The sequence below is a fragment of the Artemia sp. Qi Xiang Cuo genome, chromosome 7, assembly GCF_049724085.1.
Source record: "Artemia sp. Qi Xiang Cuo chromosome 7, ASM4972408v1, whole genome shotgun sequence".
NCBI lineage: Eukaryota > Metazoa > Arthropoda > Branchiopoda > Anostraca > Artemiidae > Artemia > Artemia sp. Qi Xiang Cuo.
In genome coordinates, this window is record NC_142800.1 from 49062476 (window position 1) to 49079451 (window position 16976).

The 16976-nt window shown below is 35.5% G+C and overlaps 1 protein-coding gene across 3 annotated transcripts in view; it reads left to right on the forward strand.

The window, feature by feature from the left end:
- Nucleotides 1-16976, forward strand: part of Sf3b2 (splicing factor 3b subunit 2) — a 92456-nt gene that overhangs the window by 60445 nt on the left and 15035 nt on the right. For all 3 annotated transcript variants that reach the window (XM_089091573.1, XM_089091575.1, XM_089091574.1), the window contains exons 5-6: nt 1729-1960; nt 7902-8102. In XM_089091573.1, the coding sequence (XP_088947699.1) occupies nt 1729-1960; nt 7902-8102 (433 nt within the window). The remainder of the gene's footprint in view (nt 1-1728; nt 1961-7901; nt 8103-16976) is intronic.

The window sequence follows — 16976 nt, forward strand, 5'->3', positions numbered from 1 at the left end:
TTATATTTTTGGGCTGACCTTCAAGAAGTCATCATGTTACCACACATGAATTCCTTTAAAGAAGCCGTGTTTACTGGAGGAATTGTGGAATTTAGTGAAAGCTTTGTCGCACTTGGCACTGAGGCCAAGTCCAAAACATTGGCTGTATTGGTGTCTGAAGCTATTAGTGGAGGAAAAAAGGAAAACATCTTAAATTGTCTGTATGGGTTTTTTGTCACTTTAGAGATACTAAACATGTTTGCCTTTGGGTAGATAACTGTTCTGGGCAAAGTAAAAATTAGATGTTTTTCAGCTTTCTTGTTTACCTGGTAAACTATTGTGATGGTTTTCTTGGACAAAGTTGTAATTTTTTACATTTAACATTGTCACACAATTATGGCCGACAATTCTTTTCATTATCAAGTTGAAATCTCAGTGAAATATTGTGGGAAAATGTATGATTTTATTGATTTCATTGATTGTTTAAAAGGAGCCAATTCAAGGAACGTCGTTTCAATAAAGGAAAGGAGAGAAAAAATTGTTGAAAACTCTGTCTGTTCGTGACATCCAACCGTCGGGGTAGGCTACTGAGTGAACTTTCTAGAGCCAGAGGAGCCGGACTTAATCAACTACTTTGAGTAAAAGAATATTGTTCCTGTGACACAAATGTTAATGTTACGTCTCATAGAAAAAACACACTTTCACTGTTAATATTTTCTGTGTTACTCATTCATGAAACTGATCTTTTTTTGTGTTCTCAATATTTATTAAATAAGTATTGCGTGGTATTAATAAATTGATGAGTGTCTTTTAACTTAAGTAATTTGAACATTAAGAGCCTCAACTCCTTTGATGGGAATCAAGGCTTTTAGATATGTATATATATAGTGCCGAGCAGTACTAAGGTTAAAGCTCCTAAATCCATTTTTTTTTTTTTTTTATAAATATTCATATTTTATACTTTTTTGAAGGCACAAATAAATTTATACAGCTAAATTTAGCATTCCCAAATGTAAAGCTACATTGAAAGTGAAAAAGTCTTGATGCCAGCTCGATAAATATTTTTTCTTGAATCATGAAAAACTCTAGTTTTTGGATCTATGGCCTTCTTTTTTATGGCATCAGTATTATGGAAGCATTTGAATCTGGGAACTTACCTTTCTAGGTTAGGTTGCACCATCTTTTTAAAAAAAACTAAGAGGATAACTGTTACAATTATTCTTAATAACTGGCTTATTTAACTATACACTTATTTTAGTTTTATGATTATTATTTTTTGTATTTGGAAGCATTTTGAATCTTAATACCAGTATTAGGTAGACTAGTTTTAAGTTTAATACCAGAAGGATGCTTTTTTAGTGTTGTCAAAATCGTGTGTTTTTAGATTACAAAATGCTGCCAAAATCGTGTATCGTCTTTATTTTGCGGTTGCGCAGCATTTGTGTACTTGAGAGTCTGATTTAGACTGTTTGATGTTCTTCTTTTCTAGATATGTGACAGAAGAGTTGGATACAGAACTCATGGATCCAGCATATAGACAGTTTTTAAGGGTTTTGTGTACTTTAGACTCTGAAATTTAAGACAATTTGTGTTCTTCAGAGTCTGATTTAGACTGGTTGATGTTTTTCTTTTGTAGATATGTGATAGAAGACTTAGATACAGAGCTCATGGATCCAGCATATAGACAGTTTTAAGGGTTTTGTGTACTTCAGAGTCTGATTTAGACTGTTTGATGTTTTTCTTTTGTAGATATGTGACAGAAGACTTAGATACAGAGCTCATGGATCCAGCATATAGGCAGTTTTTAAGGGTATTTGAAAGTTTCAAAATGGAGGCAAAACCAGTGGAAGAGGTTGTCAAAACTGAAGAAATAACTCAGAATGGTGAAAAAGAAATTGACCCCCGTACACTTACTAAGGTTCCAAAGATTGGAGTTGAAGAAGATGAAGATGAGGACGATGAAGAAGAACGTGATAAAGATGTAAGCTGTGAATGTTTTACGAATAGGGCTCCAGTAACTGTTGAGCATTGAACTAGTTTTCAAATACTACCATAAATTCCTATAGTGGTTTGAGCAAACCCCAAATTTCTGATAGTTATCAGTAAATCCGACTCCTGTTTTGTCAGCAATTAAATACTTTTTTTTTAGTAATTTTGAATCATTTTAAGCAAGATATGCTATTTGTAAGGAATGAAGTCAATTGAGTTGACTCCACTCTTAAGCCCCAATGGTGGAATACAAGAAGACGCAGCTGTCATTACTAAGCAATTGAACGAAGCCATGTACTATCCTCATTTAATATTCGTCTTATATTTTTTTATATTTTTGATTGTTTCTATTTGAGATATTACGTTTTTATTTTTTATGAGATGTCCTGCATTAATTCAAAAACTTTCAGAAATTAAATAAAAAAATAAGTTTTTTTAACTGAAAGTGAGGAGTGACATTAAAACTTAAAGGAACAGAAACTATTTTGTATATGAAAGGGGCTGTCCCCTCCTCAACGCCTCGCTCTTTACGCTAAAGTTTGACTCTGTCTCACAACTTTATTTTTTAAAACAATAAAAAACTTAAGCGTCAAGAGCGAGGCGTTGAGGAGGGGACAGCTCCTTTTATACACGGAAGAATTTCTGTTCGTTTTAAGTTTTAATGTCGCTCCTTACTTTCAGTTAAAAAAACCTGTTTTTTTTTATTTAATTTTATTCAGGGATAAGTTTGATTGATTCCTTGACATTTGGAGGTTATTAACTTTTTAAAATTTGGCGATAGCGCTTCACCAAAATCTGACGATGATAGTAAGACAAGACGCAGAGTAAGTACACTGCGGGTTTGTCCAGTAGTAAGCAACTTTTATTACGGTGGCTCATCCCACTTTTGATGAACATGTGAAAATGTTAACTCATCTTCAATCAATTGTTTATTGTTGAACTGATTACTATTATATATGACATTATTTCCATCCAAACTTCCAACAGTTATGTAAATTATTCGAAACTTAAAATAAGATTTAAGTCTATACATCATAAATCAAAATGAGCACACGATTTTTTTATATTTTTTTTGTGGGGGGAGGGGGTGCTTAAAAAAATGTGGAGGGGGTTATTTGAATAAATATTAGGTGCAAAATTTCTATATGTCCGCTTATAGGTATTTGATTGACAAACGATTCGCACTTCTGACTGTACTTCGAAGATTAGGATCCAGAACTAGTGTTCATTTAGTATAGCCGTAACCTGGTTTAACGGATGTTTTTCTTATTCATCAATGCTGTACCCAGGAAAACCTATGAGTTTTTTTTTTTTTTTTTTTTTTTTTTTTTTTTTTTTTTTTTTTTTTTAGTGTCAGCCTTCGCTTTTTTGGGGAACCGCAGGTGTCGTAGTTATTCGAATTTTACGAAGCTTTCAAAAATTTCAATTCATGGTATTAAACTTGTCGTTTTAGTCAAAGCCACGAATCGTTAAATCGTAAAAAATTAAATTACAGATAGGCATCACATGGTAATTCTGTAAGGTATGAAAATGCTGTTTTTGTCATTAAGATTTAAATCAAACCGCTTAGAACACTTTAAGTAATGTAATTGAAGAGCAACAAACTGGTGAGGAACATAGTCAATCTTAACTTCTTGTCCTCGTCAAACTTAGAGACAAAATTAAATAACAAGTAAAACAAACTAAACATAAGAGCTTACCTTAGACCTTGGTTCCTCCAGGGCTAGGTGTGGTACATAGGGCGTCTACAAAGCCTCGCCCGACGTCTCGGAACGGAGCTGTGGTAGTGACGTCCTCAAAATGCGGTCGAAGTGACAGCTCTGCTGTCCTCAGGTCTCGGTCGTACTGTCGTCTCAAGGCATGTTTCGGTCGACCTCTTCTACGCCTCCCCTCTGAGTGCCACTCGTATACGGTTCTTGGAAGTTGGTCCTCAGGCATTCGAAGGACGTGAACAAGGTATATCCATCTCCTTCGCTTCAGAAGATTGATAATAAGAAGTAAATAACAGCTTAATGGTTTGTAAATATCCCATTTAGTTAATGATTTATAGACCTAGTTTCTTCTGAAAGTACGAGTGAAACACTAAAATGAAGAAAAAAATAGGCTAAAATGAACAAGTTAAAATGCTAAAATGAAGTAAAAAAAAATATTATGGCAACTAGGGCCGAGGAGTACTGGGAATCTCTTGGTTACTCTTAGTGAAAATGGAATAATATTTTTCTAATTTTGCTCTTGCTACTGTTTTGCTGGAACATTGACAACATTTTAAATTCTTAGTATATGCGTTGTCTGTCTATTTTCCTGAATTAATTGTGCTTACATTAAGAATTAGGATATTCATAATTTATATGCTAAGACACAAGAGTTCCGGCTGAATACAAATCCTAACCAATCTTCGTTAGCCACTGGTTCATCTTCAATAATAAAGTACCAAATTTTTTGAAACCCGAGTTTATGGTTTTTAGTCGTTCAGAATGTGGCGTTCAATTAACTTCATGCCAGAAGGTCCAATTTCGTGAGCACAAGAGCCGTAGAGTCGAATCGTACAGCTACAGGGGAGGGGGGGATGGTCTTCTCCCACTTCTATCATTCTGAATTCATACTAACCATTTACGCGTGAAACTTGTGCAAAATATTGGGTCTATGCACCATGTAAAACAAATGTTTTTGTTCTCAAAACTGAGAATTATTTGTTACCCTTTGGTTGTATCTTATTTAAGTTACTGCACAATTGATTATGTAAATACTTTTTGAAGGTGTATAAAGTCACTAAAGAGACTCTAAAATGAACCATTGAGAATACCCGGGAATTCCTATAATGACCATAAGGCTAAAAAATATATTGGAGACGAGCTTATGTTTTTCTTAAATACTTTAGAAATAAAACTTCTAAAATATGTCAAAATTGCAATATTGCATTTTGAGTAGAGCCCAGCTAACTTTTTCTATGAGAGGTTTCTGTTGATTTGGCCTCATTTTCTGTTTCTTAGGCATTCTAGGGCATATCAACTTCGTTTTTTAATTCCGTAAGGTATAGGTTCTCAGTGAGATATCGAATACCGCTTATCCCAAAGAAACATCAATTGACAGACAAAATCCCAACTGAACCATTTGAACATAATCAGCATATTTTGAAAAAGAAAATATTAATTGTTATTTATTGAGTTTTTGGTGATGGAGCATAGGTATATCATAATTTTTTTATTGTTATTCGGTTATTTGCCCATAGTGAAGCTAGCATCTGACCTGCTTATTCAACATATTTTTTATGTCCAGTCTTCCCTTTTCTAATTTTGTTGTTTTGTCCTTTTTATTTATTTATTTACCTCTTGTTTGTGTTTAAGGGTTAATTCTTATGTTCCTTACGTCACTGAATCTGAGCCTAGTTCTCTGTTTGGGGAGTAATATTTTGTTGCAATGTTGTATTTTATTAAGTTGGGTTCAACTCAATTCATTCACTAATTGCCAGCAAAAGCCGAACTTTCGAACGAAAGTTCAGTTTGGCTTGCCTATACTTACCTCACACATTGGTACATTATTGACAAAAGCTTTTCTTCGGTTTTGTAATATAGAACGAAGATAAACACCACAAATTCTGCGAAGACCCCACGGCAAACAGCCTTATGACGCATCTAGAATATAATCAGTTTTCGGTTTGAACTAAATCTCGTATTACTCCATAGCCCTCCATAAGCGGGGAAGGACTATTGCCCTGAGGGTTGGCTATGACCAGCCAGCAGCACTTATTATATCAGCAGCAGGTACAGATTTTGATAGCACACATGACGCCGCCATTGATCTTGTGTCATGTGCTTTCCCTTTTTTACGATTTTCTTTTGCTGTATCGTATGCCATATTTATGACCTATTTTTATCCAAGAAGAAATAGTTCCCACTGCAACTTCTCATGGTGACAACTTAGAAAAAGGAATTAAGAATATCTTTCTCTCATTTCTGATGGCCACGTTTGCCGTTCGTTTTGCGTAGGTCGATAATATCCTCACTGGACGCAGGGTTGGATCTGTATGTAACGCTGGTAGAAAAATAGGAGAGGGTATGAGGTTTTAAGGTCTTGGTTCTAAACGAAGGAAGAAATCTAAGAGTTGCTAAATTTTCAGAAAATTGTGCCGCACTGAAGGACAAGGCTTGAATTTCACTCCTTTGACGACCCGATGCTATAGCAGTAGTGAATACCGTCTTAACAGTAAGATCTTTCATACTGATATTCGACAAGTCAAGAAATCGAGGAGATTTTAAAAACTTAAGGACACGACCCAGATCCCAGGCAGAAACATCTTGGTGAGTTCGCGGTGTTTCGTGACAAAAATTCTGTATCATTTTCGTCAAACAAGTATATTTACTGATATCTCGTCCTGTAGCATTCTGCATATTGCTGCTTCAAAACATTTTATTGTTGATGGCGCAAGGTTTTGACTAGCCTTTAGGTGTATCATGAATTCTGCTACTGTCTGAGCATTGGCTTCGAACGGATTAATCTTCCTTTCACTACACCTACCCACAAACACTTGCCACTTTCTATTGTACAGTTCGATGGTAGATCGCCACTGGGGCCGGGCACTTGTACGGGCTGACTCCTGAGAAAATCCTCTGTTTTTGAGCCCGTGCTCGATAACTTCCAGTCGTGTAAATTTAGATTTTTTTTTTTATTGGGGTAGCTCCGAGGGGTATAGGCAAGTCTATTAGCAGGTTGAGAAGGCTCGTGTACCATGCTTGGCGTGGCCATTTCGGAGCAATTTGTGTTATTTGGCAGTTCTCAGAATTCTGAACCTTCGGGATCAAGGCAAATGGAGGAAAGGCATAGCTGTGTTCGTCTAACCAGTCATGGACTTGGGCATCTGTGCCAATCACAAGAGAATCTGGAAGTGGTGAAAAAGTATCTGGAAGTCTGGAAGTGGTGAAATTAAGTAAAATTTTTTACTTAATATGGCAACATAGTGCGTCATAAGGCTGTTTGCCGTGGAGTCTTCGCAGAATTTGTGGCGTTTATATTCGTTCTGTATTACAGAGCCGAAGAAAAGCTTTTGTCAATAATGTAACAATGTGTGAGGTAATTGATGACGCCAAAGTACTCTTTGTTGACACAAAAATTATGTTAATGTAAAGTGTAATGTTAGAAACGTCTCTTTCATTCAATGGAGGATCTTCAGCATTATATTTTTTTCCATCATTTCCATACGATTATTATGAATTTAGATATAATTTACCATTGAGTGAAGTTTGGATGAAACACTACAATTTAGGTCTCTTTTTTTCCAAATTTCATCAAATTCGTAGTATCGAGTGTTTCAATGACAGAAAACAAAAGAAACGGTGCTATTAGTAAATGCGAAGATTTTAGTTAATTTTCTGTTACACAGTTATGCAAAACGAGTCCTCCAGAATGAGGGAGGGGGTTTGAGCCCCATGGGCCTTCCCCTGCTTGTGACTGTGTGCCTGCCGTGGAATTCATATTCTGTTTTATTTTGTGCATTGTAATGTTATTCCAATCCCATGGAATCTTCATATCTATTGTCTGACCATTTTTTTTTCTACTGCTCATTTTGTGTCAAAATATGTAAATTATCAAAATCGACTTAACTTAAAACAATTTAAATACTTTCATACTATTTTTTTACTATTAAAAAAAAGAACGGCAGGAATGCATCGGGTACCACATGACACTGATACCATACCCTATTGAGGGCTACCATCACCTTTTCAGGGGATGAATATGAGGTCATTTGTCTTATCTTCCTTTATGGAGCAATGCTGTCTCCAAAAAAATTGTTTCTGCTTTAAGGGGTAAATATCCTACTGCTGGTAATTATCTCATTGCCAAGATCAGAAGTATATCACCAAGGAATTAATGTGTTTTGACATTAAATATTTATTTCTTCTCATTTAATTTATATCAGTTTTGTTTCTGCCTTATAGGCTGATGATAAGCCAAAGCTGTCAAAACGAAAGCTTAAGAAGTTGACGAGGATGACCGTAGCAGAACTGAAGCAAGCAGCCATGCGTCCGGATGTAGTGGAAATGCACGATGTTACAGCCAAGGATCCAAAGCTCCTAGTTCTTTTGAAGGCATACAGAAATACAGTTCCTGTTCCAAGACATTGGTGTTTCAAAAGAAAGGTTTGTCTTAGCATTTTTTTTTTTTTTTTAGCAGCAGTTGGGTCTCTTTTACCCAAGTGACATTCAAAAGTATGCTGCGATAAAACACTGGTGAGTGACAGTACATGATTCAAATTTCATAGCTAACAATTTTTACTAGGTTTGCAAAATATTTGGATTCTCCTTTTAATTTTCGTTGAATTATTTTCAAATTTATTCAAACTTTTACGCTCTTGAATGGCGTTCACTGTAGGTTAGATTTACCTGCTTGCGGGTCGTCGGCCAGAAATGCTGGTGTGCCCTTGAGTGATTGCAATTTGTCGGTAGTAAGCTTATATCCGACAAAAAAAGAAGACAACAGTAGTGGCAACAGTGGCAACTTGGCAACATTAGTGTGCCAAGATTAATGACTATAACAACATTTATAGAAATTTAAACTAAATTTCTTGTGAATTATTATCTCAATTAATCAGTAGTTGTACTGAACGAATTGTGCTCAAATCCTCCTCAGGGCCATACTGTGGTGTTTTTTTTATCCTGAAACTTTCCCCATAGTAGAGTGCAGACGGTTTGTTATCATTGTATTACCCTTTCTTGTTTTAGTTTTTTTTTTTAGTTTAAAGCTTTTTCCAATAGACAATGATTAGAAGTCCTCAAAAATAAAAGTCCCCCCAGATCCCACCCCAATACCAGTGAAACTGATACCCATATTGGCTGGTCAAGCTCACTATCACAAAGTTCACATGATAGCTCCAATTCTGAGAATAGGACAATGATCAGTGTAGGGGCTAATGTCACTATAAATGATGATAATGGGTTTCAAGAGGTCCTTTCTAGAAGCTCTTAAAAAAAGGAAAAAAATCTCCGCAATCAAAAGCATTTACCCCCTCCCTGCCCAAGATCCTCCCTCCCAAAACTTAGGAATTTATTATAAAATTTCTCCTATTACCCTCTTTGAAATAAAAAAAATTACTGCAATAAGAGTCACAATTTTCAAACTGATAAAATCAAAGTTCTCTGTTAATGTTCATTGTGGTAGATCTCTGGTAATAGCTGTCTAAGATAAATAATCAGCAGAAACAATAATTAATATAATTTCCTTTCTGAATACCATAATCAATACATCCAAATGAAACCCAAAAGAACCTCCAACACAAATAGTAGTTTATAATGTTCCCCCAGAAATACCCATTCATGAGTTAAAAGAAGGGCTCTCAGATAGGGCTGGCAACACAATCCCAGTTGAAGATGTTACCCAACTTGGTAAACCTAACTCTAAGGGCCTAAAAACAAGTAGATCCTTCTTATTTACACTGAAGGAAAAAATTAATATCCCTGAAAAGTTATTCCTATTTGGGCAAATCAAACCGCACAAGGAATACAAACCAAAGCCTATCCAGTGTCAGAAGTGTCTCAAACTGGGACACACAACAAACAAATGCAATGAAATTCTCCTAGAGTGTAGTAATTGTATAGCATTCTATACTAAAGAGTTGATAACTTGCAACAGCACTCAGCCTACATGTATCAATTGCAAAGGCCCACATGAATCTACCAATAAATCACTATGCCCTGCATATAAGAAAAGAGCACTTACACTCCAAATAGCAACAGAGAAGGCCATTCCATACCCCTTTGCAGCAATGGAAGCACATGCTGTCCAACAATACCACATAAAGCCCGTAATGAAACCAACCAAAACCCCCAAGTCAATCGCCCCCAATGCATCAAGTACCCCGTCTAAAACACCATGCTCTAAGCCACCTAGCTCACATCCCTGTCAGAAGGAATCACCAAGTCAACAAGCCTCCTTGCCCGGTGAGATGAGGTCAGCCTGGCCCCCCCTCTCAAGAAGAAACAACCCAGAAACACTACCAAAAATTCCTTAACTGACATACAGGATGCACAACCAAACATGCAATCCCCAAATATATGATTATTCATTCTACCTTGTAATGCACATTAAACCATTAACAAGCGTAAGATAGGAAAAACCCAAATAACTGCAGATCCAGCAAAAAATCTATGTCCGCCGTAATACGCAAGTTCAAGCAAAAAAGATCTTGTTGTACATTTTTCAAAGCTGAGCATTGACGCATAAATATTTGAAGAATAAATCATCTACACATATCAATACTCCAGTAGAACGTAAGATCACTCACAGAAAATAAGCTAAATGAACTAATATCTTTTATGAATAATAATTCCATTAATATTGCTTGCCTCCAGGAAACTCATTTAACCCAAAATCAACAAATTAAGTCTCTGGGATATACTATCCTGAGAAAGGATAGATCATCAGAAAGAAAAGGAGGTGGAGTAGCTTAAATAGTTAAAAATAATATAAAATTCTGTGGCATTAACTTTCCAGATTTTTCAAATGATGTTGATGTAATTGGTATCAGTGTTTGGCTGAATAATACAAAAACCTACATAATAAGCTTTTATAACCCTAATGGCCAAACTACAGATGCCATGGATTTCTTTAATTATATAAATAATTCTAATCATTATCATTATTCATCATATCATTATTTGCGGAGATTTCAATGCTCACAGCCTTTTGTGAGGGAATAAACCAGCAAATATAGCTGGTAAATTGATTGAGAATATGACTTCAAACAATATTGAATTAGCTGTTGCTACCCCTCCAAACCTGAATACATATTTCAACCCCAAAAGTGGCAGATTCTCTACAATTGACCTACAAATTGTGTCTTTAAATATTTTGAATAAAATTTGTATAAATAAAATTGATAGTCTATGTACTGACCACTTTGCTATAGTTTGCTCCCTAAATGAACATGCTGAAACCCGATCACACACCTCAAAATATATCATCATTAAACCTATTTGGTGTCTGTTCCAAAATAAGCTAAATGATGAAAGTGCAAGTCTCACCCAAAATTCATGAATCTCAAACACAGTAGTTGACACACTTGCTGAAATCTTGGCATATTTACAAATAAATACACCTAATCAAGATATCCCCAGGATAAAACACAAAAAAAACCTTTCCTAAACACATTCCCAAAGCATGGTGGACAAATGAGTGCCAAAATAAATGGAGAATAAAGAAGGCAGCTAGGAGAGCATTCATATAAAAACCATCACCTTCTACATATTTAAAAAAATTACAAGCAGAATCTAATCTAAAAAGGACATATAATAGATGCTTAATATAAATACTGGAATAATTTTGCAAATAATCTCTCCAGAGAGACACATGAGCCAAGTATACGTAAATTCATAAGCCACATCTGTGGGAAAAAGAATTCCTCCAACCAACACCTGTAAGAGCCTATACATAATAATACCCATTATGACAATGATAATGAAAAAGCTAAGCTATTTGCAACTCTATTTGTTAATAAGCTAACATCAAATAATCGAAGCAAAATGTCCCCAATTCCTATGAACCCAAGTTACCACGCCCAGGATCCGAGTATATAACTAGTCCATTTTCAATCCAGGAAATGAATAATGCAATACATCATATTAGGACCAAAACTAGCGGCAGCTATGACAATATACACCCTACTTGGATTAAGAATCTCGCCCCTTCATTACAATCAGGAACTGCGAAACAATTATAATCACCCTTGGGCATCTTCTATGTTCCCCAATATATGGAAATTTTCGTCCCTCCTACCAATCCTAAAGAAAAATAAACCCAAAGATAATCCCGAGTCCTATAGGCCCATAATGATTACTCCTGTGATGGGGAAAATAATGGAGAAAATTATCTATTACAGACTCCTCTGGTTTGTTGAAAAAAATAATATGATCCCTCACACTCAAACTGGATTCAGGAAATACCACTCCTCAACAGATGCTTTTATTTTGCTAACAAATGCAATAAATGAATCATTCTAAAAAAAATAAAGTCCTAATTGTAGCTTTCTTATATATGGAAGGGGCATATGAAAATGTGAACCACCACATATTTAGAAATAAACTTGCAAATCTTTGACTACCCCCCAAGCTAGTATCTTTCATAAAATAAAAATCGCACTTCTTTCATAGAAGTGCGAAGTTTCATTGTTTGTGTTGGTTCAGCCTCTTCACCCCAAAAGACAATAACCAAAGGCCTACCTCAGGGAGCAGTCCTCAGTTGCCTCCTTTTCGCCCTATATCTCTGGGACATGAACCTCCCCCACACGAATCTACAATATGCTGACGATCTGGTGCTATGGTCATCTGACAATACCTTTGAGATAGCACAGTCAAATCTGCAAAAGTCACTTTTCTAATTTGAAAAATTCTCTCAAGATTCAGATTTACCCATTGCACCTACCAAGTCAAAAATAATCCAATTTCACCGTTAGCGGAACCATGTTAATGCAAAACTAACTCTAAATGGAACAACTATTCCAGAAGATAATCATATTAATTACCTAGGTCTCATGCTTGGCTAAAAACTTAATTTCCACCTCAACATCACAAACACGGTAAAATAATCCTATAGAAAAACAAATATACTACAAGGACTTTTTTCCACACCCTTGGGCTGTAAGGAGAAAACCTTATTCCAGTTTTACAAATCACATATAAGACCCCATATTGACTATAGGCTCATCGTCTATGGTGCATGTGCAAAGACCCAGATGCAAAAAATTGGAACAACACAAAATGATATAATACGTCTGATATTTGGTCTTAGGAAACCCACAAGCACCAAGTTCCTGCCTATAGAGAGTGGATTAACAACAATAAGGAAGAGACGTAGCTTTCTCTTGACGAAACATCTTACAAAAATTGAATCAAATAGCTCACACACCCTACATAATTGGTTAAGAAATCCAGCCATGTATAGAGGCATTGCAGATGAGTATGCCAATATTAGCTCAAATTAGCTCACGTATTCCAAATAGCTCACACACCCTACATACTTGGTTAAGAAATCCAGCCATGTATAGAGGCATTGCAGATGAGTATGCCAATATTCAGAAGAAGTTCACTGTACCAGCAAAGTCTATTGCACCTACTTTTCCTCCATAGAATTGGTCAATTCCCATAATAAATACTGATTCCTCAAAGTGGAATAAAGATCTAACCCCCATTTCTTTTGTCCAGAAAAAAATTGCTGAATTTAATACAATTACTTATAAAAACTCCTTCCAAATATTTGTTGATAGGTCAAAAATGAATGAGAAGGTGGCAAGTGGTGTATTCCTTGCTCACCTGAAAATTGCAATGGGCGAGAGATTATATAATAATGTATCTATAATGTCTGCTGAGTTAAATGCCATAATCATGGCATTAAAACACCTTAAGGAAAACCAACGTTTGATTGCAAATTCCAATAATATTATAGTATATTCCGACTCTTTATCAAGCCTTGAGTTGCTGGCTTCAGCTCCTCAGTATAAGTTGGACATTGACACTTATCTTTGTCTCAGTATTATAGATAAAGTTGCTTCAAGTGGCGTAGGAACGTATTTTTAGTATATTCCTGTCCACTCTGGTATAAGCGATAATCATGAGGTTAATGAAATAGCAGAAAATGCTATAAATATTGATCAGCCAAGTGGGAGACCGATCCTGATTAGAGATGTTTACCGATGGAGGCTAGCAGATATTAATTTTAATAAAAATAATCCTTTCTCCCTTTCCCAATAAATATTTTCTAAAATTTACCATAGAATTCATTCTGGAACAAATGGTCTAAATTTTCTTGCATTCTCGTATAAGTTTCCTAATTCAAGTGGTTCAATTCCCCTGTCCCCTCTTTGCAGGCATTGTAATATGAATAATGAAACAATTGACCATTGCCTATTTGAATGTAATATGCTGACGTCTGCACAACATACCTTGCTTTATAAAGTGTTAAAATGCTTCAAACACCACAAAATCTCACTATCAGCCAAGAGCCTAGCCAACTGTACCTGCACACAGAGCATAGAAATCGACATCTACCATCTCATAATTGAACTCCTAGATTCAAAATATCTACTGAATGATATCTGAAAATTTCTATTAAAAATTAGGCAATATATGGCAACAAGTCAGTAGCCCTTTAGCCCACAGAGCGAAGCAAAAGGAAAAGGGCTAAATAGTACTACTGAAAAGCCTACCTGCTGTTAAATAGAAGAAGAAGAAGAACAGCTTTCAATGTTTGGCAACTGGTGAGTTTTTAAATTAAAACTACACATATTAAGAATTTTGAAATGTCGGCCCTATTTCAAATATCAAGTCGCTCTTTCAGAAGATCAGAGAAATTGTGGCTGATTTTTTTTTTGGGGGGGGGGGGAGATGGGGGGTGTCTGAAAGTTAAAGAATATGTGAATCTTCTTTTAATTAGGAAAAATAATCGATTGGAATGCCCAAACTTTGCCACATTTCTTACCTTTTTGCTCGTAATTTTCGCAGGTACTTCGATCTTCTGCTTTGAATTTCTGAAGGGGTACCCAGAATGTGTTTTAGAAGTGTAGTTGACGCTATTCAGAATATAATAAATGATGTTCAAAACAGTATATATGCAATTTTCAAGCAGAGGGACCTGTTCAAAGATGGCCATGAAGGATAAATTTCACAGTTTGCACCCTGCATTCCCGTTGGTCCATCATGGAATGGTGGATTCTGAGGAAACCTAGTAGCTTTACTCGCCACTTTCCATCCCTATTAGATTCTTGCTTCCTGTAAAGTTCAGTTGATATCCGGCTATTCCCAATGGCAGATCTCCTAATTTCGGAAATTTAGGGAATCTCTCCCTCCCCCTGGGGAAATGAAATATGACTGTGAAATGCAAAGAGCTGACTGAGACACATACTCTCAATTCCAACAAAGTTAGTTGGGATCTGATAACTATTTCCTAGATGTTCTAATAACAAGAATCTGGGAGCCTCCTCCCCTCGCCCAAAGAGATTAAACCAGATATGGATGTCCAAAAAGTACTATTTACGAACAAAAGAACACTTATTCTTACTTTCCGCCAAGTTTAGTTGAGATCCAACAACCTCTTTTCTCAGGTATCATGATGAAAAGAATATAGGGATCCTTTCCGTCGTCTACAGAGGTTGTATCGGGTTCTTATCCCTAAAAGGTCTGACTAGGAAACAAACTGTTATTTTCAATTGTGTTTGGTCAATGCCCAACTATCACTTCTGGTAGATACCCTGATAATAAGTGTTGAGGGATCCTTCTCTCCTTTCCTACCCCTATTAAGGTGAGATCTGTAAATTTTGATCCAAAAAGGCATAACTAGGATACTCTTTCTTGCCTACAAGTTTGGTGAAGATCCAAATATGGCTCCTGGTTGATAAATAATCTATTAGAGCACACTGCCTTCTCATTTATACTTAAATGAGATACAACTATAAAACCGGGTAAAACATCTAAGACAGCGAACTAAAAAAAACTAAAAACTTTTGTGTTAATCCTGATAAATATCCGGACATTTCGGCTTCGCATCGGGAAGCCTTTATCAATGGGGAAAAAAGAGAAAATATAAATTGAAATAGATTAAACAAACTAGATAACAACATAAAAGAGGAGGAAAACACAGAAACGCATTCAAAGAAAAAAGAAGAACCACAGGAACACACGTGCGATAAACTATATGTTTTTGATATTTTCATCGTAATATCAGAACCATATACTATGGTGCGGAAGGTCAAATAAATGTCCGCGATCGCTGAAGTGAGCGTTTCTGGTCTTTTTTTTACACTTTAAGGAGGAATTCATTGGTGTTTCGTATTGCTTGAGTCTCTTTTCTAGATTCTGCTGTGTGTTGTCTACATAAAGCTTTCCACAAGAGCAACTTATTCATATAAGCTTTATTCGGGTTTTTTTTCTTTGTGCAGCGCTTGCGTGTTTTCTAATATTTTTATGCTATTTCCTAAGATTTGTTTATTTGTTAAGTCTAGTTTAATTTTTGTTCTCTCTTTTTTTTCCGTTGGTAAAGGTTTCCGGATATGAAGCCGAAATACTTGGACATTCATTAGTGTTTTCACAAAAAAAGCGTTTTTCTCAAATTTCATTAAAGTCTGAACTACAATTTTTAAACGTTTCTCTATTTTCATTTCGAGCCTTTAAGTGCCTTAGGAATTTTTTTTTTAAGAAAAACGAGAATTTGCCAGGATGACTTCCATAATTATTTCCTAAAGAGATTGTTAGGAAATAATTATTTCCTATCAATCTCTTGAGAATAATATCTGCATAATTGCTTCTCATCACAATATTTTATAAAATTGGAAATTTCGTTTAAAAAAAGGCAGAACTTGCAAGATTGACTTTTCTACTATTATTTCCTAGAAATTAACAAAAGATTGGGTATTTTCTATTTCAGGGCTCGGAGTAATAATTTTATACTTTTCACGAAACTAACGTTAAATAATCTATAAGAAGTTTACTTTTGTACTTAGGTGAGTTACGTTTTGCTTTTTGTTTATATTGTAGGTATTTTTGAAGACCACACTGCCTTTCCATGACGTACAAATAACAGTTTAAATAGGGATAAATCCTTTTATTATACAGAGGAAAAAAATATAAAAATTCTGGATGTTTCTATTACATGCACATTGACCGTCATCAGCAGATAAACTGCTGATGGAGTTTATCTGCTGATGACGATCACTGGTGTATGTGATCGAAATATCCAGAATCCCTAAATATCCAGATTAAATGATCCCTAAGAAGTTTACTTTCGTAGTCGGGATTGTTTTGTTGTACTCTTTGTTTATAAAATGCAAAGTCTAGTATAAGTATAAAATGTCTCTTCTTCGTTTTATAATCCACATACCCAAGGAAATCTTCTAATGCCCATTTCTTGCTGCGGACAGCTATAGACTACTGAAAACCAAAAAAGGCTATGAAAGCAGTAGTTTTGCTTCATAGTAAATATAGGAGCTGTTACAATTGCAGTGTTTATGTTGCATTTTACTCATATGAGTG